At 48.5% G+C, this 24,955-nt stretch overlaps 3 protein-coding genes across 3 annotated transcripts; 1 reads left to right on the plus strand and 2 right to left on the minus strand.

The window, feature by feature from the left end:
- Positions 1-726: 726 nt before the first annotated feature.
- LOC135816894 (prenylcysteine oxidase-like) lies at positions 727-1,703 on the minus strand. Its single transcript, XM_065329995.1, has 2 exons — positions 1,106-1,703; positions 727-1,022 (listed from the first exon to the last, which is right to left on the minus strand). The coding sequence occupies exons 1-2, from the start codon at positions 1,701-1,703 to the stop codon at positions 727-729; spliced, it is 894 nt and encodes a 297-aa protein (XP_065186067.1).
- Positions 1,704-12,148: 10,445 nt separating this feature from the next.
- LOC135816896 (uncharacterized) lies at positions 12,149-13,771 on the plus strand. Its single transcript, XM_065329996.1, has one exon. It carries the CDS (start codon positions 12,149-12,151, stop codon positions 13,769-13,771), a length of 1,623 nt encoding a protein of 540 aa, XP_065186068.1.
- A 7,223-nt stretch (positions 13,772-20,994) lies between these two features.
- LOC135816897 (uncharacterized) lies at positions 20,995-22,617 on the minus strand. The gene has a single exon (XM_065329997.1). The coding sequence runs from the start codon at positions 22,615-22,617 to the stop codon at positions 20,995-20,997; it is 1,623 nt and encodes a 540-aa protein (XP_065186069.1).
- Between the last annotated feature and the right edge of the window lie 2,338 nt (positions 22,618-24,955).

Here is a 24,955-nt window from a genome sequence, read left to right on the forward strand (position 1 = left end):
AAGAAAGGAGGCAAGTTTGAACGCAGAAATCAGAGCATCGGAGTGGTAGCTTGCAGCATGAATCATCTGCTAAGGATGGTCTTAGGACCAACCAGTTTGCAGCCAGGCATCCGACACTTTCATCCTTGAACATTGATGCGAGCACATTATAACCTGGGGCTAAAACACAGCCAGCCTGTGACGATCTCTTCTGCCAACTCCAGGCCACGCTTAGTGCATGGATACTCAGCGCACATTTTTTTCTGTAGGCAGCTTGTTGAAATGCAGCTGTGTTAGGGCGTGTACAGTAAACCTCCCCAGATCCGGACGTCCCTGATCCGGGCATGTCCGTGTACCGGACACCTTTCTGACCCACCTACACTACAGTAGAGCCACAATTGTTTTGGTGCAAAACAAAAAAAGCAAAATTTGACCCTTCAACAAAAAACGGTCCGAAAAACTATTGATTCGAAGAAGAGGAAAAATGTTACTTGCATGCTGTAACTATGCAAGTTCTGAGATACGGGCAATTCCGAGTTACGGCGGGCAGTGCTCGGTCCCAACCTGCCCGGGTCTGAGGAGTTTTACTATACTGCATTCCCTGGTGCATAGATGGCTCGTCGGGAATCGAGTATCGGTGACTGCCATGCACTGACCGTGTGAACAACGAACCAGCGTTCAGCACGTTCACCGGCATTACCCGCCCGGTGGGGCTGCGCATGACAGCTCAGAGTCGGAGCTGCGGTGTCAACTTTCCAAGCAGCTGTGCCGTGAGAGGGCCGCGTTGGCCAGGAGCGCGGCGTTGCGGCCGGATATGGAGCTCATATCCATGGCACATGCCGCCCACTCGATTAGGCTCGTGTAGAAGACGGCCTGATCGAGAACGAACGACGGCAGCTCGGCCGGTGCGCTGGTGTACTTGGGAAAGGCGGCAAACTCTCGCACGGTGACATGCTGTCGTGCACGAAACAGCTTGTCCAGAGTGACATTGTCCAACGGCTCTCGTGAGAGGATCTTCCACACGGACTCATTCTCCGCCGGTTCTTTGTGTATGGTTGATCCAGGTATGCCAATACAGCTGAAGGGAGCCACGGCTGAAGTTAATCCAGTCCGAAGTACTCGTTACTTGGCTGACCAACGACAAACGTAACCACCGTGCGTTGGTACTCGCCGCGGTGCATTGTGCTCGCACTGTGCGGAAAGCCGTTCAGCTCGATTCCGGAGAGCTGCAATGGCGTTGGGATGACAACGGCATCAAACACGTCCGCCTCGCCAGAGCCAGCGCTCACCTGGAACTCGGCGAACGGCGACGCCTGGTCAAGCCGCTGGACTGCGGTGACCGCCTGGTGACGCAGTGCAACGTCAGCCTTGTCAAGCAGTCCTCTACACACCTCGTGGTTACCGCCCTCCACCGCCCAGAAACCGTCCTGCACACCGGCCAGGGTCACGGCCTGCACACCGGCCAGGGTCACGGCCTGCACACCGGCCAGGGTCACGGCCTGCACACCGGCCAGGGTCACGGCCTGCACACCGGCCAGGGTCACGGCCATGACAAACGTGTTCAGCGTGTCGCCGTCCTGGTTGTAGTTGACGTTCACAAAGCCGACAGGCCCCACAGGTTGCGCGTGTACCACGCGGCGTCCGAGCGCCGCATGTGCCGAAACGTGCCGTCCGGTGTGGCCGCGTCGAACAGCTCGTCGACCGTCCGAAAGGGAATCCCGCATCCTGCGCCCGGTACAGGCGATCTAAGTCATTCAGAAGCGAAGCGACCATAGAGTCGATCATGAACGGGTCAAACCCCCAGTGGCGCAGAATGTTGAAGAGGTCGCACGGAATGGACATCGGGGAGTTGCTGCTTTTCACCATGTACAGTCGATCATCGTAGACGCCAAAAGACTCTGTTTCGTCCAGCTTTGCTGACAGACCTACATTTGTAACAGCAGGCAGAGAGACAAGAAGGAGGAGAGTCCAGTTGCTAATCAGTACTGGGCTGTGCGACAGTGACCGAGCTGCAAGGGATACCTGCCAGTCGTAAAGGACAAATAACATGTGTGTGGGACCCCCCTCCCTCCCTCGCAACACACACACGCCATGTACACACACACATACACACACACACACACACACCATGTACACACACTTGTTCTTGTACTTGTTGCTCACTGCCAAAACTAGTCACGTGGGTTGCCCCGGGAGAGGGGAGAGAGACTCAAAATGAATCTTAGAAAGATGACTCAATTGGCTATTGAACCGCCCAACGGCCCACAACCCCTGAAATCCCCAAAACTCTGGGTGGACTTGAAAATGATCCCAGTTGTGGGCTCACCACACCTCTGTAAGTGGGTGAGGACAAGGTGCAGAAAAAGGATTGACGGCATCAGGGTATCCGTCCTGGGATCCAACTGCAGTTACCCCTGCCCCCAGTGAATGTAATACTTGTACTTGGTACTAGTGCGGGTGGCTAAATCAGAGTGGATCAGAGTGTGAACAAAATAATGCTGATATGAACGGAATACTGGTAAATTTCTAAATATTCGAAGTCGCACGCACATGTGCAATCCATCAGGTGCCTGACACCTAACATAACATGTTATACAGTATGATGGGATGCAGGTCTATGCGGAACCTAGCAAAGGATCAGCTAGCCCCACTCCCACCTCTCTCACTTCCCCGGGCTTACGTTAGCTGAGTGCCTACTATACTGGTAAGTACCATAATGAACAACTGAGAGAATGTGTCTATGTGGTAGTAGTAGGAGTGGTGGTGGACTGTGGTGGTGTGAAGGGTAGGTTGAGCGAACCTAACCTCGTGCTATAGGGCTAAAACCAGTTCAAACTACAACGCGATGAAGGTTTTTGCTCCACGAGTCACAGAGCCTAGCTACCAGTACTAGTATCCTACCTGGCCATCCCCATCGCGGTCCAGCAGCTGGATGAGAAACTCCACCTGGCCCTGATCGACCTGCATCTGCTCGCACATGATAGCCAGATCGTCCTGTACCAGGTAGCCCAGTGAATTCGTGTCCAGCGAGGCCAAGATGCCCCTCACTCCCTCAGGCTGGTCTCGTCCAGCAGCGCCGTCCATGATCACCGCCTGCTCGTATGCGCTGTCCTGGTGGAGGATACTAGTAATCTCAGTCTACAGGGGACCGTGCAGAACTCCGGTCCTTAGATGGTGGTTCTGTACACAGTACAGCTAATACTCCGGAAACTACTCTCCAATACAATCAGTGTCTTTTTGAATCAATTAGCAGTCTGCTGCAAATTCAAACGTGCCTCAACACTTGCCATCATTCATTACCGTGGGAGGGGGAGAACAACATCCTACATGACCCGCTCATTCCAACTAAGACTAGTAAGACTTAGAGGGCAACTGTTATTGATGATCTCGCACTACGCAGTCGCTGCTCTCTTCGGCGTTCAGAACACTCCTCGCTTCACCACTGGCAATGCAGTGATTTCACTGATCTCTCATGACGTTATACTTAGTATACTTTTAGCTGCTGTTGATTCTGAAATTAACAACACGAGAAAATGATCCTTATGTCTGCTGGCTGTGCGGCGGTGCATAGCCTGGACGGGCACTGTATCCATGGTGTCCGACCTGTTGTCCAGAATGCGATGGAGCTCAGACTCAGAGCGAGAGTAAACATGATCGCAGTGTGTATAGTTCTGGCATGATGATAGACCACGTAGAATTCCAGATTACTTTCCCGGCTTCATGAACAAGTCATGTACATGTGTGATGTTGAGCTTGGCTTGGCTTGGCGTCACCGCCCTCTTATCTTCTACTAGTTCTGCATGCAACACAGACCGACAGCGTCGGCAATGCCCAGGCAGTGCAGAGTATGACAGCTGATCATTGCAGTGATATTGTTGACGGGTACTACTGAGTACTAGCAGCACAGAGAGTATGTTTACTACCGAATGATAATGATATTGGGTCGGTTAGTGTACAAGTATAATGCGTCAGGCGAGTTGCCGCTACTCATATTGCGTTGACGCTCATTGCTATTAAAGGGGAAGTTAAGGCAAAAATTAAAATTTCACCAGTTGTAGTCTTCGGGGTGCTGAGTCGAATGGTCTTGGTCCGAGAAAGCTGAGACGCTCCCTTCCTACTTGAATCCCAATCGAACTCGCGCACTTCCACCGAAACTGGGTGACTGCGCCCTACTAGATGGGGATTTGTATGCAAAATGTCACTAAAAGCGCCATTTCGTTCTTATAAAAGCACGGATGACCGCAATTGGCCCATATGTTGTAGTCTTTTGGACGCTGAGTCGATTGGTTTTGGTCCGAAAAGGCTGCGATGCAGCGTTCCTCCTTTATTCCCAATCGAACATGGTTGAAGAAGCGGTCACGTGCTCCTGGGTGCCAAAATCACCTGGTCACCGCGCCAGCAGGCGACAACTTTCACACCAAGGTTCAACTCGAGTGACAGGACTGCACCCAAAAAAGGTCAAAACAGGCTAGTAAGTTGTACCCTGCAGGCACGGTGACCAGGTGACTGGTGTACGCAGGAGCACGTGACCGCTTGTTCAACCATGTTCGATTGGGAATTAGGGGCGAACGCTGCATCGCAGCCTTTTCGGACCAAAACCAGTCGACTCAGCGTCCAAAAGACTACAACATATGGGCCAATCGCGGTCATCCGTGCTTTTATAAGAACGAAATGGCGCTTTTAGTGACATTTTGCATACAAATCCCCATCTAGTAGGGCGCAGTCACCCAGTTTCGGTGGAAGTGCGCGAGTTCGATTGGGATTCAAGTAGGAAGGGAGCGTCTCAGCTTTCTCGGACCAAGACCATTCGACTCAGCACCCCGAAGACTACAACTGGTGAAAATTTGATTTTTGCCTTAACTTCCCCTTTAAAGGTTAGGCTAATAACCTATCAGCACACGAATCACAGAATACAGTGGTGGACAGAATTATTGTCCCACCCATGCTAAAATGTGATTCAGTTGATTGTTACTACCTAGACTCTAGCTAACGTGATAAAGACATTAGATACCTGATAGAAAAGGCAAGTTTTGCTTGTTATATGGTTTACAACTAGTAAAAGCAGATCTACGTGAAGATAATAGGGCAAAACGTGGGACAATAATTATGGCCGAAATCCAGTATATACGGTAAGGTTGCCTACTCTACCTAAATACAGCTAGGATTGAACTAAATTAAGGCTAGCACCACTAAAAAATCCTGATCTGATGAAACTCACGCAGTTTTACCACTTCGTGGCTCCACCCTTGGCCTTGATCACTGCCTCCATGCGCGCCGGCATGGTGTTGACTATGCGCGCGCATTCTTGGGCAGTGATGAGGTTCCATGAACTCTTGCAGACATCCCACAGCTGGTTTGTGCTGGTGGGCCTGGTCTGCAGCTCATGGCGCTTCAGGCCAAGGATGTGCCACAGGTTTTCTATCGGATTCATATCCGGCGACTGCGGTGGCCACTCCATAACGGCGACATTGTTCTCCTGAAGCCACTGCTTTGTCGCGCGCGCTGTATGCTTCGGGTCATTATCCTGCATGAATATGCCACCAGCATCGCCGAACGCATCCTGCATGCTTGGCAGCATCACGTTCTGCAGTATTCCCAAGTACTGCTGCGCGTTTAATTTGCCGTCGACCTTGTACAGGCGGCCTCTGCCTTTGGCGGACATCGCTCCCCAGATCATGATGTTGCCGCCTCCATGTTTCACCGTTTTGCGTGTGCACGAGTCTGCGAGGGCTTCTCCTGGTCGTCTTCTGACGTAGACAGCCCCGTCAGACCCTACCAGGTTGAACTTAGACTCATCCGTCCACAGAACTCGGCTCCACTGCTCACACGTCCAATTCTTGTGGGCTTTAGCAAATTTCAGCCTCTTTACTTTATTCACCTTGGAAATAAAAGGCTTTTTCACCGCCACACACCCTCGCAATCCACTGTTTTGCAGCCTGCGACGCACAGTTCGCACTGAGACGGTATTCTCACCCTCCTGCGCCAACTCAGCTCTCAGTTTTGTTGCCGTCTTGAACCTATTGCACATTGAAAGCACCTTCAGCCTGCGATCAAACCTGGGGGTAGTCTTCCTTGGGCGGCCAGTGTGGGGCTTCGTATCGACTTTGCCAGTTTTTTTGAACGCAGAAATAATTCTGCGTACCGTACGATCGCAGAGACCCGTCAATCCAGCTATAGATCGCGACGAGAGACCCTCCTTGTTCATCTGAACAACAAATTCCCTACTATCTTTACTGAGCTCCTTTCCTCTCCCCATCGTGCAGAAAACCAAAGTGAAATTACTCAAATTGTTGTCAGGAAGCCGTCAGCAGGTTCGGAAATCACCACGTGGTGAAGATTTTGAATTTCCCGCAAAAATCGGTCGCAAAAGTTTTGCCAGTCGGACACGTGACATTTCGGCCATAATTTTTGTCCCACTTTTTGTACGGTAAATCGTGAGTATTCTGGAAAACTGGTTACACTTCGGAGCTTCGGCTTCGAATGTGACAGTGTGTTTGGCCTCAAATCGCTCTAGTTTTCCATAAATTTCCAGCGGTTTAAAGATAAAAATGCAAATGCACGCCTTGATTGCACCTAGCACCTCTTGCTTTCTTTGGCCTTTTCTTTCGCTTCTTTGCTGATAGGTTACCTTTTTCCTTTGTCTAGTATCCTTGAGACTCAGTAAGTCTTCTACTGCCGCTATGGCAGTGTCTATTGTGTAATAATGACTCCGAAGCTGAAGCTCGCAGTCCAGGCCTAGGACTAGTAAGAGTTCCTACCGGATCGACGTGCTGTCCGTGTAGGTAAGTGCTGAAGTAACTAGTTTGTGCCGATATGGAAATTTCGGCCTTTTCGGCGGCCAATGCTGATGGCGACGCTGCGATGGTTCCGTGGGTTTGCAAGCACCGACGAGTGCCTTGTTTCATGCCCCGAGTCACGATTTCCCTGTTGGGTCAGGGCGGCCTTCACGAGTTCGGCAGGCTCTTTCGAGTGCCTTGCCAAGCCTCTGCGCTTAGCGCGTAGCAACATCAACAGACGGCTTCCGTCACGTCATTGGGCAGGCCTTGACGAGTGCCTTGCCAATCTCTGTACCTACAAGTATCTGGTATCCAAACCCATCGATGGACGACGCGGATATGCGGCGGCTTCTGTCACGGCAGTGGGCAGGCCCTGTCGCGTGTCTTGCCACACTCAGACCATCCGTCCACTGTCGATGGACGACGGTCTCACCAGTGGGCAGGTCCTGTCGCGTGCCTTGCCACACTCTAGCCATCCATCCACTGTCGATGGACGATGGTCACACCACTGGGCAGGCCCTGTCGTGTGCCTTGCCGCACTCTAACCATACGTCAACCGTCCATGGACGATAGTCTACAGTGAGCAGGCCCTGTCGCGTGCCTTGCCACACTCTAGCCACTCTAACCATCCATCCACTGCGGATGGACGATGGTCGAACCAGTGGGCAAGCCCTGCCGCGTGCCTTGCTACACTCTAACCATCCGTCCACTGTCGATGGACGATGGTCTCTACAGTGGGCAGGCCCTGTCGCGTGCCTTGCCGCACTCTAACCACTCTATCCATCCATCCATTATCCATGGACGATGGACTCGTAGATTTGCAAGCACCAGCGAGTGCTTTGTTTCTTGCCCTGAGTCGTGCCTTCCTGGTGTGGTCAGGGCAATTTCATGAAAAGCAGGAGTGCCATTCCAATGTCTGTGCCTAACTCGCATCCACCCATGTTGGTGGACTGTGCGGTCATTGTAGATATGATGGCTTCCGTCACGCCAGTGGGCAGGCCCTGTTGGGGGCCTTGCCACACTCTAACCATTAGTTCATTGGTGATGAACGATGGTCTCGTGGCTTTGCAAGCACCGGCGAGTGCTTTGTTTCATGCCCAGAGTCACGCCCATAACTTAATGCCGTTCTGCCATGCTCATATTGTTGTTTCGCAAGTACAGTTCTACCTGTGTTTGCTTGTTCCTATACCAAGCAGAATCCCGTATTGACCGGGAAATGTTCCTGCACCAAAGGGCTGTGGATCGAACGTGCATCCCTGTGTCAAGCGGAATAATGTCATATCAGACCAGTTTCCGCTGCACCACGGGCGTCCGGTTAAGGCAGGTTTACCTGTATGTAGATACATGGTTCTGGAAGCATGATCACGATGTCAGAGGTGGATGATGCACCTCTGTGAGCAATGAAAAATAAACATCAAATGGTTGTCATTTGTGCAGTGCCAACAATGTACTGCCACTCCTATTGCTCAAGCACCTTTTGTGATAGCAACCTCGAAGTGGTGAAGCATATAACACTTTTACTGTTGCCATGCCTCAGTCTGACCTTAGGTGGCTGGAGCACATACGGACACGCGCGCTCCAGCTATCTGCTGAGCGTAGTGCCAAGAGTGCAATGTCATGTACACTTGCCTTTGTGTACGCTATGACTTGTGGTATACTGCCTTCCACTACTCAAGTTGGTGCCCACCTCGGGCACCGCGAGGGACCACCCCCCTTCTTGGTCTGTCCAGCCAAGGCCTTGCACGATTACTGCCGCATCCATAACTGGGATCAATTCATTGCCCATATGATATGTGCATATCAGCGCGGCCCTTTCCGTACAACGGCAGGTCCAAGTAACCATATCTGTAATTTACTACTGTGGATAGCATTTCATCGTACGTATCCTGGAATATCTACGCACCCAGAAGGAATCTACTTATATTATAGCTAGCAACCATAGCTAGCAACCAGATCAGTCTCGTACTGTTTAGTACTGATATGGCGGATACGCCGGTACTGCATGCACGTGTGCCTTGTGCCCGACCCACCATGTACCAGGCTTTCGTTACCAACAAGGGCTTGGCAGACGAGCTGAAGCAGCTGGATGCATGTCGTGCCAATCCCGTAATGGTGCAGCCAATGGTCCACACTACCAACCTGCTCGGCTGTCGGTGGCCTTTCACGGTGTGCCTTACTTGGTACGCCTACGAGTACATTTGCATAAATGTACTTCAAGTATAAAATATATACAGAACAGGTATATGCACAACAGGCACAAGGAGGTCTTAGAGTTTGTTGCAACTCTGAGTTCCTTACGCAATGAAATCATCATAGTGCTCCGCATCGTGTTGAGCCCTCTACCCTCGAAAAGACGCCTCTTTGTAAACAAATATACAGTTATGTATATTGTATAGAAAACTGCTTTCCTAGCGCAGAAGGAAATCAGTGAATATGTGATGTCTTTGTGTTCTCACCGTCGAGGAAGAACTTGATGACCTACATGTACATTCACCCTAGTCTTGCCGTAGACGTCCTGTGCACTCCCAAGGTCCATGACCATGTTGTGCAATAGCTGAGTAAGCCATACATATACCTGAGATCTACGGATATAAACTATGTCCAGTTCAAATGACCATCCAAGCAGCCATTGGCTCCGCATCCTGCGTCATCTCTACCATCGCTGCGCACTTGAATATGACGATTATATCACCACAGGTCCCTGCAAGCTGGAGACCCGGTACGGCCACTGGCGATGTTGCCAGCCTCATGGAGCCAATGTGCTATTTGGCCATGCAGGACATGTGTCACTCGACCGGCATCCATCCGGAAGTGGCTGGCGGTACACATGTCTACCGTTCGGCATGTGTTATTCACTCCGCATATACACCAAGTGTCTGCATTTTCCGGACATGGGCGGTGAAGGTAGTGATGTACATTGCCACCTGCCTCATTATTGTGTGCGGTCTGGTTGCGGCACACCATAGTGCAAGCAACGATCCGCCTCCTGGAGCATCTCGAGCTCCAAGTGAACCTGCACAGTAGTAGTGACCGAGCGGGTCCTGGGACAGATAAGTGGTTATGAATGGGTACTTGAACTTTGCGGTTGTTAATTAAGTGGCCACTTGACCTTTTAATTGGATAAGTGATAATGAAGTGGCCACTTGAGATCTGAAGTGGATTTGAAGGGGGCCAGGTGTCATATTTAATTGGATTAATGATTAAGTGGTGTTTGAAGTGCCTCTCGGCGTCATAATTGCTTTTAAAGTGGTGGGTGTGGTTGTTGACAAGAGTCACTGTCTGGGAATGTGTTCTGGAAACTTCTAGGTATTCCCAGGCTAATTAGAACTACCTCTATGGTATGATGTCATAGGGGTTTTTTTTTAGGAGGTGTGACTCATTTATAAATTGATATATGATGCAGCGTTTACTGGAAAATGTGATCAGTTAGCATAATGGATATTGAAGAGCAATTTGAAATACTGCGTGCGTACAAGGAGCGTCAACGCGCCATCATTGAGCATGACGATGACCCTTGTCCTGATGCCCCTCCTCCTAGTCCAAACATTGGCAAATGTTTTCATAATCATCAAGTTGTGAACGAGGGGCACTTTGTGTGTACTGTATGCGGACTTGTTCTTGATAGCGTGCTGTTGCCGGAGGTGAATTTTACAGAGAGATGCATTCTCCCACGGCTATATGCGGCTCGGGAGCGATTGACTGCCGTCGACAGACATCTGGTACGCTTCATGCAGAAGACCGGTGTCCTGCTGAACCTTCACGGTGTGCTGGAACCGTTGCAGTACATGAAGAAGGAGAGTGGCTACAAGAGCCTGAACTATGCCATAGCTCTGACATGCATCTGTGCTGAGCACGACGAGATTTGCCAGAAGCTTCAGCCATATCTTCCAAAGAGCCATGTGGCGTGGGCACGATCCAGCAAGCTAATGAGTTGCAAACCGCAGCAATTTTCGAAAGCCTGGCTCCGCCAACTTCTAATCCGTACAAAACCTCTTACCCCTTTTCAGCTGAAGAAGTTTAAGCAGAATATCCGAGAGTTTAATTCTGAGGAGAAGGAACTGATGCAAAGACTAATCCAATCTTACGGGTGCTGTGAACCTCGTGTGGAATTAATTCCTGCGGAGATGAAATGTGCGCTGTACCGTTTCTCAAGTGCCATGTGTAGGGCGAGGAAGATGATGATGAAGGGTACCGTTGCCGCTGTATAAAACCCCTGACATCTTAATTTTCCATCATTTCGCAAAGCATCCTTGCCAAGTCACAAGTAATTGTTGTTGTTGTCTTCATCCTTGCTATTACTTTGGTGAAGAAGAAGAAGAAGAAGAAGAAGAAGAAGAAGAAGAAGAAAAACAACAACAACAACAACAACAACAACAACAACAACAACAACAACAACAACAACAACAACAACAACAAGAAGATCATGAACATGTGGTCTATTTTGAAAGATCATGGTGAGGACGGCCATTGTCCAATGGGTGCGCTGATGCGTTGTGCTGCGCGGTTAGGAATCGCAACCTCGCTGACAAACCTGGTGGAACCTTTTAATGGAGACCATGGATATGACCAAGCAGTTGTTGAAAGTCACCCCATAACCAACTTGATCTGGATTGCTGCCAAGGACATGGCTTGCTGCGGGCGGAAAGAACTACTTGATGTAGTGAAGCTGCTGTTTCCAGTTGATCCAAGCCCTGATGGAAGTACGCCTAGTACTGCTACTGGCAAGTCGGACATTGCTCAACGCCACCTCATGAAGAACCTATCCTGCGTGTTCAAGAAGGTGAAGAGCACCCCTTCCAGTAACAACATTAGTATGATCATCGTGTTGGTTGCAATGCTCATTCTCTTGTGTGAAGAAGTGTCGCTGAGAGGATACGATCATGAGCTGCACTGCACTCTAGTTGAGTTCTTCGATCGAGAACTACATGGTCTGGACGTGGTGCACTACAAGCGTTGCCAGCAAACTCAGTCAACATTCACTAATTGTGGAATTCCACAAATGCTCACATTGATTACTTTTATGTCTATCCTTGCCTCACTCACTTTGAGCTATATTATTTGACATGTGGACACACACACATACACACACACACACACACACACACACTCAAATCATCATCATCCTCATAATACATGACGTTATTCATTAAAAACATTTTATTATAATTTATCAATACACTTGGTAAAGAAAACGGAATGAATCATAAATGTTGTAGTTTCTGTACACGCCTGTGATGGTATCGTCCATTCTCAGTACGGCTTGATTGGCATGGAGTGGGTTGGAAGTGAATGACAGCGTGCACTTGTTCTTCCTGGGTGTTTGACTGTGTGACATCCAGTAGCGTATCTCCTTTGTCCCGCGCTCTGCAGCATCTGCAGGGTATCCAACTAGAATGTATAACCCAAGCGGCACATGCACCGACATGGGCGACTACCATGATCTCTACCTGAAGACCGATGTGCACCTTCTTGCAGATGTGTTTGAGAAATTTAGATGCACTGCAATGGCCACGTACGATTTGGACCCGACACACTACTACACCCTGCCTGGATTCGCGTGGGACGCCCTTCTGAAACATACAGGAATCTCGCTCACTCTGCTGGACGACGTGGACATGCATCTGTTCGTCGAGCGCGGTCTTCGTGGCGGTGTTACAATGGCGTCACACCGCCACGCCAGGGCGAACAACAAGTACATGAGCTCACACGACCCTGAGCAGGCGTCAACATATCTTCAATACCTCGACGCGAACAACCTGTACGGCTGGGCCATGTCGCAGCACTTGCCGACATCAAAATTCCAGTGGTGTGCCCCCAGTGACGAACTCCTGCAGAAGATCCTCACCCAGCCAGATGACGCAGACACTGGGTACATGGTGGAGTGTGATCTGTCAGTGCCCACAGAGTTCCACGATCGCCTGAACGACTACCCACCCGCACCGGAGCGTGTAACCATCACCGAGAGTATGATGTCGCCATACCAGCGCGACTTGATTGCAGCAGATCCTGTCTCCGGACTGAGTGCTCCGAAACTGGTCCCGAACCTCATGCCGAAGCAGCGCTACGTAGCACACTACCGTAACCTCAGGCTGTACAGTCGTCTAGGTCTGAGGATCGATGCTGTACACCGCGTGCTCAGTTTCCGCCAAGCTCCGTGGATGAAGCCCTACATCCAGCTGAACACGGAGCTTCGGAAGAAGGCGAAGAACGATTTCGAGAAGGACTTCTTCAAATTAATGAATAACGCTGTGTTTGGGAAGACAATGGAGAATGTGAGAAGAAGGATCTCCATTAGACTGCTGCGTGTGGAAGACGAGGAAGATACCATTCTCACAGCTGTGGCTAAGTCCACCTACGTCCGCCATGTCCTCTTCGACAACGGGCTTGTGGGCGTCGAGAACAGGAAGCTTGCGGTCCACCTCAACAAGCCGGTGTACGTTGGCATGAGCATCCTGGAGCTGAGCAAGGAGCTCATGTACAGATTTTACTATGACGAGCTCCAGCCACGCTACGGAGACCGCATGAGCCTGCTGTCCACAGACACGGACTCGCTGGTGCTGCTGTTCCGCACGGAGGACCTCTATGCGGACATGAAGAGTATGGCCGATCAGTACGACACCAGCAACTTTAGCCCCGACAGTCCTCTGTACAGCGAGAGTAATAAGAAGGTTGTAGGTAAATTTAAGGACGAGCTCGGAGGGAAGCTCATGACAGAGTTCGTGGCGCTCAGATCCAAAATGTACGCGTACGATGGCGAGGAGAGTGGTCAGCGTGCAAAGGGCGTCAAGAGAGCGGTGACGAGAAGATTCACGATCGCGGACTACCGTCAGTGTCTGGTCGACAGGACGAGGATGTCACACGCAATGACCACCCTGCGCAGCCATTCGCATCGTATCTTCACCGAGACGATGACCAAGTCGTCTTTGTCGCCGTTCGACAGCAAACGATACATCCGAACGGACGGTGTCAGCACACTTGCACATGGGCACCACCGCATCGCACTGCTGGATGACTGAACAATGATGGTTGTGGTTGACAATCACAATTATTAGTCACACCCTGTACCATATCAATTCCATTTGTCTAATGAGTTACTGATCTTGATCTTGATGATGATGATGATGATGTTGATGTTATTATTTTTCTACATACTACATAATTTTGTTTTCTCCATAACTTAACTAGACTTTTAATATAGCTAAACATAATTGCGTGAAATGCAATTGCACAGTTGATGATGTTTACGATGATGGCAATGTTTGATGTTGATGTTGATGATGATAATAAGAATAAGATTGCTCTTGTCGGCAGCTAGAGCTTGCTCAATTGTCCGTTGTCAATCCAGGAGTTGAACTTGTCCGGGTAGCCTTTCCACTTGACCAGAGACTGTCCGGGGCGTTTGCGCAGGACTTTCTCCACGCGGAACTTGGTTTTCCTTGGTTTTCTGCAGTTGATGTTCGTAGAAACTGCCCTGAATAGGCTCGTTCATGAGATCTCGAATGTTGTAGGTGGGTGGTTGGGTGGGTAGAACTCTATTCACGACGAACACCTCTTCAGTCCAATTGGTTGTGTAGCCCTTTGTTCGAAATGAGCTTTGCTCACAGCAATTCTCACTTCATCGTTCACAGCATAGCGTCGCCGCGCTGTGCGTGCATCTGGACTTTTGCTGGGGTGATCCTGTACAAACGATGCATTACGCTCCTCGGACGCCTCGGCAGGTTTCATACCAATACTGCGGTACGGTGCTTGCTGGTGTTGTAGTCATGTACAAGTTTGGACTTTGGGTAGCACTTTGATGTAGACATTTGTTGATTTTGCTGTAAAGTGTTTCAGCGTTCTGTTGAATCGCTCTGCAACCACCGCCCCTTGCCGTCGTTATGAGTGCTGTGCATGCTAATACCGTTGTCAGCAAGCCACTGCTTGACTGTTGCGTTGTAGAATTCTTTACCCTCATCGACCCACAGCTTGCGAGGTGAGCGCTTGCTGCTGGTCACGATGCTGCGAAACGCATCTCTGACAAGTGCGCCCGTCTTGTTCTGGAGCGGTACAACCCACCATGCATAGGGACCGAAAAGATCGATGACGGTCAGCAAATGTCGAGTGCCATTGTCATTTTTTTTTTTTTTTTTTTTGCAAACGCCTGCATGTCCACCAGATCTTCACTCCATTATGATAATTATGTCATCCAACTCGTGCACTATCACACGTCTGCGGGGGAAGCGTACACGTCTTGGTCTGTGCATTTCACTGGCTTTAAACGCTCCATCCACACATCATCGTCATCCTCACTAGCACTGACACTACTGAGTACTGTCAGTGCCTGGGGCAGCAGCAGCAGCAGTTGCACCGCTGTCACTCCCAACACCGCCAGTCCCACCACCTGCGGTGCCGTTTGTGATTGAATCACTGTCAACGTCCAGGATCACGGGATCCTTGTGCAACCTATTGTCAGTGAAGTCACAGTTAGTGGCGTGCAAGTACTCGCAAAGTACCTTCAATAGTACCCTGCTCCGAGAACAGTCTCCCTACGAGAACTGCATACCGACCACACACGGCAGTGCATGATAAAATTAAAAATAATAATAATAAAAATATTGACTGGTTATAAAAATGTTATTGAATAAAGTCATGTATTATGATGATGATGATGGCCTGTGTGTGTGTGTGTGTGTGTGTGTATGTGTGTGTGTATGTGTGTGTGTGTGTGTGTGTATGTGTGTGTGTGTGTGTGTGTGTGTGTGTGTGTGTGTGTGTGTACATCTCCAATAATATACATGTAGCTCAAAGTGAGACAGGCGAGGATAGACATAATAGTTATCAATCAGAGAGCATTTGTGGAATTCCAAAATTCGTGAATGTTGACTGGGTTTGCTGACAACGCTTGTAGTGCACCACGTCAATAGCATGCAGTTCTTGATAAAAGAACTCAACTAGAGTGCAGTGCAGTTCATGACCGTATCCTCTCAGCGACACTTCTTCGCACAAGAGAATGAGCATTGCAACCAACACGATGATCATACTAATGTTGTTACTGGAAGGGGTGCTCTTCACCTTCTTGAACACGCAGGATAGGTTCTTCATGAGGTAGCGTTGAGCAATGTCAGACTTGTCAGTAGCAGTACTAGGGGCTGTCCCATCAGGGGTTGGATCAATTGGAAACAACAGCTTCACTACATCAAGTAGTTCTTTCCGCCCGCAGGAAGCCATGTCCTTGGCAGCAATCCAGATCAAGTTGGTTATGGGGTGACTTTCAACAACTGCTTGGTCATATCCAGGTCTCCATTGAAAGGTTCCACCATGTTCGTCAGCGAGGTTGCGATTCCTAACCGCGCAGCACACCGCATCAGCGCAACCATTGGACAATGTCCGTCCTCATCATGACCTTTCAAAATAGACCACAATCATGTTCATCATCTTCTTCTTCTTCTTCTTCTTCTTCTTCTTCTTCTTCTTCTTCTTCTTCTTCTTCTTCTTCTTCTTCTTCTTCTTCTTCTTCTTCTTCTTCTTCTTCTTCTTCTTCTTCTTCACCAAAGTAATAACAAGGATGAAGACAACAATTACTTGTGACTTGACAATGCCTCTTTGAGAAATGATTGAAAATTAAGATGTCAGTTTATTTTATTTTATACATGTATAACAGAAGCAGCAGCAGCAGCAGCAGCAGGAGCAGGAGCACCCTTCATCCTCCTTCTCCTACACATGGCACTTGAGAAACGATACAGCACACATTTCAACTCCTGAGGAATTACTTCCACACGAGGTTCATAGCACCCGTAAGATTTGATTAGTCTTTGCATCAGCTCATTTTTTCCTCAGAATTAAACTCTCGGATATTCAGCTTAAACTTCTTCACCTGAAAAGGGGTAAGAGGCTTTGTACGGATTAGAAGTTGGCAGAGCCAGTCTTTCGAAAATTGCTGCGGTTTGCAACTCATTAGCTTGCTGGATCGTGCCCACGACACATGGCTCTTTGGAAGATATGGCTGAAGCTTCTGGCAAATCTCGTCGTGGTCAGCACAGATGCATGTCAGAGCTATGGCATAGTTCAGGCTCTTGTAAGTTGTAGCCATTCTCCTTCTTCATGTACTGCAACGGTTCCAGCACACCGTGAAGGTTCAGCAGGACACCGGTCTTTTCCATGAAGCGTACCAGATGTCTATCGACGGCAGTCAATCGCTCCCGAGCGGCATATAACTGAAATACCGCCGCTAAAAGGTACTTTCAACCATATCAGCTCACAGGTCTGGACAATTGGTAAAATGCATTGTTTTTCAGTTGTACCTCCACTACATAACATTACAATTGAAATTGAAGTTAACGTTCGAGAACCTTCGACGGTACGGGTAATTCATTTCTAAGTCTGCTGCAGTGGTGGCGGGGTTGCTATACCCTAATGGTTTCAAAAACATCCCAGACAGTCAATCTTATTAACACCACACCCACCACTTTAAAAGCACTTATGTCGCCGAGAGGCACTTCAAAACCACTAAGTCATTAACCCAATTAAATGGGACACCTAGGCCACTTAAAACCACTTCACGTTTCAAGTGGTCACTTAATTACCACTTATCCAATTATAAGGTCAAGGGGACTAATTAACAACCGATGGAGTCGACTCCGTCGACGGAGTCGGTTGTTAATTAGTCCCCTTGACCTTATAATTGGATAAGTGGTAATTAAGTGACCACTTGAAACGTGAAGTGGTTTTAAGTGGCCTAGGTGTCCCATTTAATTGGGTTAATGACTTAGTGGTTTTGAAGTGCCTCTCGGCGACATAAGTGCTTTTAAAGTGGTGGGTGTGGTGTTAATAAGATTGACTGTCTGGGATGTTTTTGAAACCATTAGGGTATAGCAACCCCGCCACCACTGCAGCAGACTTAGAAATGAATTACCCGTACCGTCGAAGGTTCTCGAACGTTAACTTCAATTTCAATTGTAATGTTATGTAGTGGAGGTACAACTGAAAAACAATGCATTTTACCAATTGTCCAGACCTGTGAGCTGATATGGTTGAAAGTACCTTTTAGCGGCGGTATTTCAGTTATATGCCGCTCGGGAGCGATTGACTGCCGTCGATAGACATCTGGTACGCTTCATGGAAAAGACCGGTGTCCTGCTGAACCTTCACGGTGTGCTGGAACCGTTGCAGTACATGAAGAAGGAGAATGGCTACAACTTACAAGAGCCTGAACTATGCCATAGCTCTGACATGCATCTGTGCTGACCACGACGAGATTTGCCAGAAGCTTCAGCCATATCTTCCAAAGAGCCATGTGTCGTGGGCACGATCCAGCAAGCTAATGAGTTGCAAACCGCAGCAATTTTCGAAAGACTGGCTCTGCCAACTTCTAATCCGTACAAAGCCTCTTACCCCTTTTCAGGTGAAGAAGTTTAAGCTGAATATCCGAGAGTTTAATTCTGAGGAAAAAATGAGCTGATGCAAAGACTAATCAAATCTTACGGGTGCTATGAACCTCGTGTGGAAGTAATTCCTCAGGAGTTGAAATGTGTGCTGTATCGTTTCTCAAGTGCCATGTGTAGGAGAAGGAGGATGAAGGGTGCTCCTGCTCCTGCTGCTGCTGCTGCTGCTGCTTCTGTTATACATGTATAAAATAAAATAAACTGACATCTTAATTTTCAATCATTTCTCAAAGAGGCATTGTCAAGTCACAAGTAATTGTTGTCTTCATCCTTGTTATTACTTTGGTGAAGAAGAAGAAGAAGAAGAAGAAGAAGAAGAAGAAGAAGAAGAAGAAGAAGAAGAAGAAGAAGAAGAAGAAGAAGAAGAAGAAGAAGAAGAAGAAGAAGAAGAAGAAGAAGAAGAAGAAGAAGAAGAAGAAGAAGATGATGAACATGATTGTGGTCTATTTTGAAAGGTCATGATGAGGACGGACATTGTCCAATGGTTGCGCTGATGCGGTGTGCTGCGCGGTTAGGAATCGCAACCTCGCTGACGAACATGGTGGAACCTTTCAATGGAGACCTGGATATGACCAAGCAGTTGTTGAAAGTCACCCCATAACCAACTTGATCTGGATTGCTGCCAAGGACATGGCTTCCTGCGGGCGGAAAGAACTACTTGATGTAGTGAAGCTGTTGTTTCCAATTGATCCAACCCCTGATGGGACAGCCCCTAGTACTGCTACTGACAAGTCTGACATTGCTCAACGCTACCTCATGAAGAACCTATCCTGCGTGTTCAAGAAGGTGAAGAGCACCCCTTCCAGTAACAACATTAGTATGATCATCGTGTTGGTTGCAATGCTCATTCTCTTGTGCGAAGAAGTGTCGCTGAGAGGATACGGTCATGAACTGCACTGCACTCTAGTTGAGTTCTTTTATCAAGAACTGCATGCTATTGACGTGGTGCACTACAAGCGTTGTCAGCAAACCCAGTCAACATTCACGAATTTTGGAATTCCACAAATGCTCTCTGATTGATAACTATTATGTCTATCCTCGCCTGTCTCACTTTGAGCTACATGTATATTATTGGAGATGTACACACACACACACACACACACACACACACACACACACATACACACACACACACACACACATACACACACACATACACACACACACACACACACACACACAGGCCATCATCATCATCATAATACATGACTTTATTCAATAACATTTTTATAACCAGTCAATATTTTTATTATTATTATTTTTAATTTTATCATGCACTGCCGTGTGTGGTCGGTATGCAGTTCTCGTAGGGAGACTGTTCTCGGAGCAGGGTACTATTGAAGGTACTTTGCGAGTACTTGCACGCCACTAACTGTGACTTCACTGACAATAGGTTGCACAAGGATCCCGTGATCCTGGACGTTGACAGTGATTCAATCACAAACGGCACCGCAGGTGGTGGGACTGGCGGTGTTGGGAGTGACAGCGGTGCAACTGCTGCTGCTGCTGCCCCAGGCACTGACAGTACTCAGTAGTGTCAGTGCTAGTGAGGATGACGATGATGTGTGGATGGAGCGTTTAAAGCCAGTGAAATGCACAGACCAAGACGTGTACGCTTCCCCCGCAGACGTGTGATAGTGCACGAGTTGGATGACATAATTATCATAATGGAGTGAAGATCTGGTGGACATGCAGGCGTTTGCAAAAAAAAAAAAAAAAAAAATGACAATGGCACTCGACATTTGCTGACCGTCATCGATCTTTTCGGTCCCTATGCATGGTGGGTTGTACCGCTCCAGAACAAGACGGGCGCACTTGTCAGAGATGCGTTTCGCAGCATCGTGACCAGCAGCAAGCGCTCACCTCGCAAGCTGTGGGTCGATGAGGGTAAAGAATTCTACAACGCAACAGTCAAGCAGTGGCTTGCTGACAACGGTATTAGCATGCACAGCACTCATAACGACGGCAAGGGGCGGTGGTTGCAGAGCGATTCAACAGAACGCTGAAACACTTTACAGCAAAATCAACAAATGTCTACATCAAAGTGCTACCCAAAGTCCAAACTTGTACATGACTACAACACCAGCAAGCACCGTACCGCAGTATTGGTATGAAACCTGCCGAGGCGTCCGAGGAGCGTAATGCATCGTTTGTACAGGATCACCCCAGCAAAAGTCCAGATGCACGCACAGCGCGGCGACGCTATGCTGTGAACGATGAAGTGAGAATTGCTGTGAGCAAAGCTCATTTCGAACAAAGGGCTACACAACCAATTGGACTGAAGAGGTGTTCGTCGTGAATAGAGTTCTACCCACCCAACCACCCACCTACAACATTCGAGATCTCATGAACGAGCCTATTCAGGGCAGTTTCTACGAACATCAACTGCAGAAAACCAAGGAAAACCAAGTTCCGCGTGGAGAAAGTCCTGCGCAAACGCCCCGGACAGTCTCTGGTCAAGTGGAAAGGCTACCCGGACAAGTTCAACTCCTGGATTGACAACGGACAATTGAGCAAGCTCTAGCTGCCGACAAGAGCAATCTTATTCTTATTATCATCATCAACATCAACATCAAACATTGCCATCATCGTAAACATCATCAACTGTGCAATTGCATTTCACGCAATTATGTTTAGCTATATTAAAAGTCTAGTTAAGTTATGGAGAAAACAAAATTATGTAGTATGTAGAAAAATAATAACATCAACATCATCATCATCATCATCAAGATCAAGATCAGTAACTCATTAGACAAATGGAATTGATATGGTACAGGGTGTGACTAATAATTGTGATTGTCAACCACAACCATCATTGTTCAGTCATCCAGCAGTGCGATGCGGTGGTGCCCATGTGCAAGTGTGCTGACACCGTCCGTTCGGATGTATCGTTTGCTGTCGAACGGCGACAAAGACGACTTGGTCATCGTCTCGGTGAAGATACGATGCGAATGGCTGCGCAGGGTGGTCATTGCGTGTGACATCCTCGTCCTGTCGACCAGACACTGACGGTAGTCCGCGATCGTGAATCTTCTCGTCACCGCTCTCTTGACGCCCTTTGCACGCTGACCACTCTCCTCGCCATCGTACGCGTACATTTTGGATCTGAGCGCCACGAACTCTGTCATGAGCTTCCCTCCGAGCTCGTCCTTAAATTTACCTACAACCTTCTTATTACTCTCGCTGTACAGAGGACTGTCGGGGCTAAAGTTGCTGGTGTCGTACTGATCGGCCATACTCTTCATGTCCGCATAGAGGTCCTCCGTGCGGAACAGCAGCACCAGCGAGTCCGTGTCTGTGGACAGCAGGCTCATGCGGTCTCCGTAGCGTGGCTGGAGCTCGTCATAGTAAAATCTGTACATGAGCTCCTTGCTCAGCTCCAGGATGCTCATGCCAACGTACACCGGCTTGTTGAGGTGGACCGCAAGCTTCCTGTTCTCGACGCCCACAAGCCCGTTGTCGAAGAGGACATGGCGGACGTAGGTGGACTTAGCCACAGCTGTGAGAATGGTATCTTCCTCGTCTTCCACACGCAGCAGTCTAATGGAGATCCTTCTTCTCACATTCTCCATTGTCTTCCCAAACACAGCGTTATTCATTAATTTGAAGAAGTCCTTCTCGAAATCGTTCTTCGCCTTCTTCCGAAGCTCCGTGTTCAGCTGGATGTAGGGCTTCATCCACGGAGCTTGGCGGAAACTGAGCACGCGGTGTACAGCATCGATCCTCAGACCTAGACGACTGTACAGCCTGAGGTTACGGTAGTGTGCTACGTAGCGCTGCTTCGGCATGAGGTTCGGGACCAGTTTCGGAGCACTCAGTCCGGAGACAGGATCTGCTGCAATCAAGTCGCGCTGGTATGGCGACATCATACTCTCGGTGATGGTTACACGCTCCGGTGCGGGTGGGTAGTCGTTCAGGCGATCGTGGAACTCTGTGGGCACTGACAGATCACACTCCACCATGTACCCAGTGTCTGCGTCATCTGGCTGGGTGAGGATCTTCTGCAGGAGTTCGTCACTGGGGGCACACCACTGGAATTTTGATGTCGGCAAGTGCTGCGACATGGCCCAGCCGTACAGGTTGTTCGCGTCGAGGTATTGAAGATATGTTGACGCCTGCTCAGGGTCGTGTGAGCTCATGTACTTGTTGTTCGCCCTGGCGTGGCGGTGTGACGCCATTGTAACACCGCCACGAAGACCGCGCTCGACGAACAGATGCATGTCCACGTCGTCCAGCAGAGTGAGCGAGATTCCTGTATGTTTCAGAAGGGCGTCCCACGCGAATCCAGGCAGGGTGTAGTAGTGTGTCGGGTCCAAATCGTACGTGGCCATTGCAGTGCATCTAAATTTCTCAAACACATCTGCAAGAAGGTGCACATCGGTCTTCAGGTAGAGATCATGGTAGTCGCCCATGTCGGTGCATGTGCCGCTTGGGTTATACATTCTAGTTGGATACCCTGCAGATGCTGCAGAGCGCGGGACAAAGGAGATACGCTACTGGATGTCACACAGTCAAACACCCAGGAAGAACAAGTGCACGCTGTCATTCACTTCCAACCCACTCCATGCCAATCAAGCCGTACTGAGAATGGACGATACCATCACAGGCGTGTACAGAAACTACAACATTTATGATTCATTCCGTTTTCTTTACCAAGTGTATTGATAAATTATAATAAAATGTTTTTAATGAATAACGTCATGTATTATGAGGATGATGATGATTTGAGTGTGTGTGTGTGTGTGTGTGTGTGTGTGTATGTGTGTGTGTCCACATGTCAAATAATATAGCTCAAAGTGAGTGAGGCAAGGATAGACATAAAAGTAATCAATGTGAGCATTTGTGGAATTCCACAATTAGTGAATGTTGACTGAGTTTGCTGGCAACGCTTGTAGTGCACCACGTCCAGACCATGTAGTTCTCGATCGAAGAACTCAACTAGAGTGCAGTGCAGCTCATGATCGTATCCTCTCAGCGACACTTCTTCACACAAGAGAATGAGCATTGCAACCAACACGATGATCATACTAATGTTGTTACTGGAAGGGGTGCTCTTCACCTTCTTGAACACGCAGGATAGGTTCTTCATGAGGTGGCGTTGAGCAATGTCCGACTTGCCAGTAGCAGTACTAGGCGTACTTCCATCAGGGCTTGGATCAACTGGAAACAGCAGCTTCACTACATCAAGTAGTTCTTTCCGCCCGCAGCAAGCCATGTCCTTGGCAGCAATCCAGATCAAGTTGGTTATGGGGTGACTTTCAACAACTGCTTGGTCATATCCATGGTCTCCATTAAAAGGTTCCACCAGGTTTGTCAGCGAGGTTGCGATTCCTAACCGCGCAGCACAACGCATCAGCGCACCCATTGGACAATGGCCGTCCTCACCATGATCTTTCAAAATAGACCACATGTTCATGATCTTCTTGTTGTTGTTGTTGTTGTTGTTGTTGTTGTTGTTGTTGTTGTTGTTGTTGTTGTTGTTGTTGTTGTTTTTCTTCTTCTTCTTCTTCTTCTTCTTCTTCTTCTTCTTCTTCACCAAAGTAATAGCAAGGATGAAGACAACAACAACAATTACTTGTGACTTGGCAAGGATGCTTTGCGAAATGATGGAAAATTAAGATGTCAGGGGTTTTATACAGCGGCAACGGTACCCTTCATCATCATCTTCCTCGCCCTACACATGGCACTTGAGAAACGGTACAGCGCACATTTCATCTCCGCAGGAATTAATTCCACACGAGGTTCACAGCACCCGTAAGATTGGATTAGTCTTTGCATCAGTTCCTTCTCCTCAGAATTAAACTCTCGGATATTCTGCTTAAACTTCTTCAGCTGAAAAGGGGTAAGAGGTTTTGTACGGATTAGAAGTTGGCGGAGCCAGGCTTTCGAAAATTGCTGCGGTTTGCAACTCATTAGCTTGCTGGATCGTGCCCACGCCACATGGCTCTTTGGAAGATATGGCTGAAGCTTCTGGCAAATCTCGTCGTGCTCAGCACAGATGCATGTCAGAGCTATGGCATAGTTCAGGCTCTTGTAGCCACTCTCCTTCTTCATGTACTGCAACGGTTCCAGCACACCGTGAAGGTTCAGCAGGACACCGGTCTTCTGCATGAAGCGTACCAGATGTCTGTCGACGGCAGTCAATCGCTCCCGAGCCGCATATAGCCGTGGGAGAATGCATCTCTCTGTAAAATTCACCTCCGGCAACAGCACGCTATCAAGAACAAGTCCGCATACAGTACACACAAAGTGCCCCTCGTTCACAACTTGATGATTATGAAAACATTTGCCAATGTTTGGACTAGGAGGAGGGGCATCAGGACAAGGGTCATCGTCATGCTCAATGATGGCGCGTTGACGCTCCTTGTACGCACGCAGTATTTCAAATTGCTCTTCAATATCCATTATGCTAACTGATCACATTTTCCAGTAAACGCTGCATCATATATCAATTTATAAATGAGTCACACCTCCTAAAAAAAAACCCCTATGACATCATACCATAGAGGTAGTTCTAATTAGCCTGGGAATACCTAGAAGTTTCCAGAACACATTCCCAGACAGTGACTCTTGTCAACAACCACACCCACCACTTTAAAAGCAATTATGACGCCGAGAGGCACTTCAAACACCACTTAATCATTAATCCAATTAAATATGACACCTGGCCCCCTTCAAATCCACTTCAGATCTCAAGTGGCCACTTCATTATCACTTATCCAATTAAAAGGTCAAGTGGCCACTTAATTAACAACCGCAAAGTTCAAGTACCCATTCATA

Source organism: Sycon ciliatum, chromosome 5 (assembly GCF_964019385.1).
Source record: "Sycon ciliatum chromosome 5, ocSycCili1.1, whole genome shotgun sequence".
Taxonomy (NCBI): domain Eukaryota; kingdom Metazoa; phylum Porifera; class Calcarea; order Leucosolenida; family Sycettidae; genus Sycon; species Sycon ciliatum.

Coding starts and splice junctions, on each gene's coding strand:
- LOC135816897 (XM_065329997.1), bottom strand. CDS start 22,617: ATGTATAACCCAAGCGGCACATGCACCGACATGGGCGACTACCATGAT.
- LOC135816896 (XM_065329996.1), top strand. CDS start 12,149: ATGTATAACCCAAGCGGCACATGCACCGACATGGGCGACTACCATGAT.
- LOC135816894 (XM_065329995.1), bottom strand. CDS start 1,703: ATGCGGGATTCCCTTTCGGACGGTCGACGAGCTGTTCGACGCGGCCAC. Junction 1,023..1,105: donor GTTTGTCGTTGGTCAGCCAA/GTAACGAGTACT, acceptor CCATACACAAAG/AACCGGCGGAGAATGAGTCC.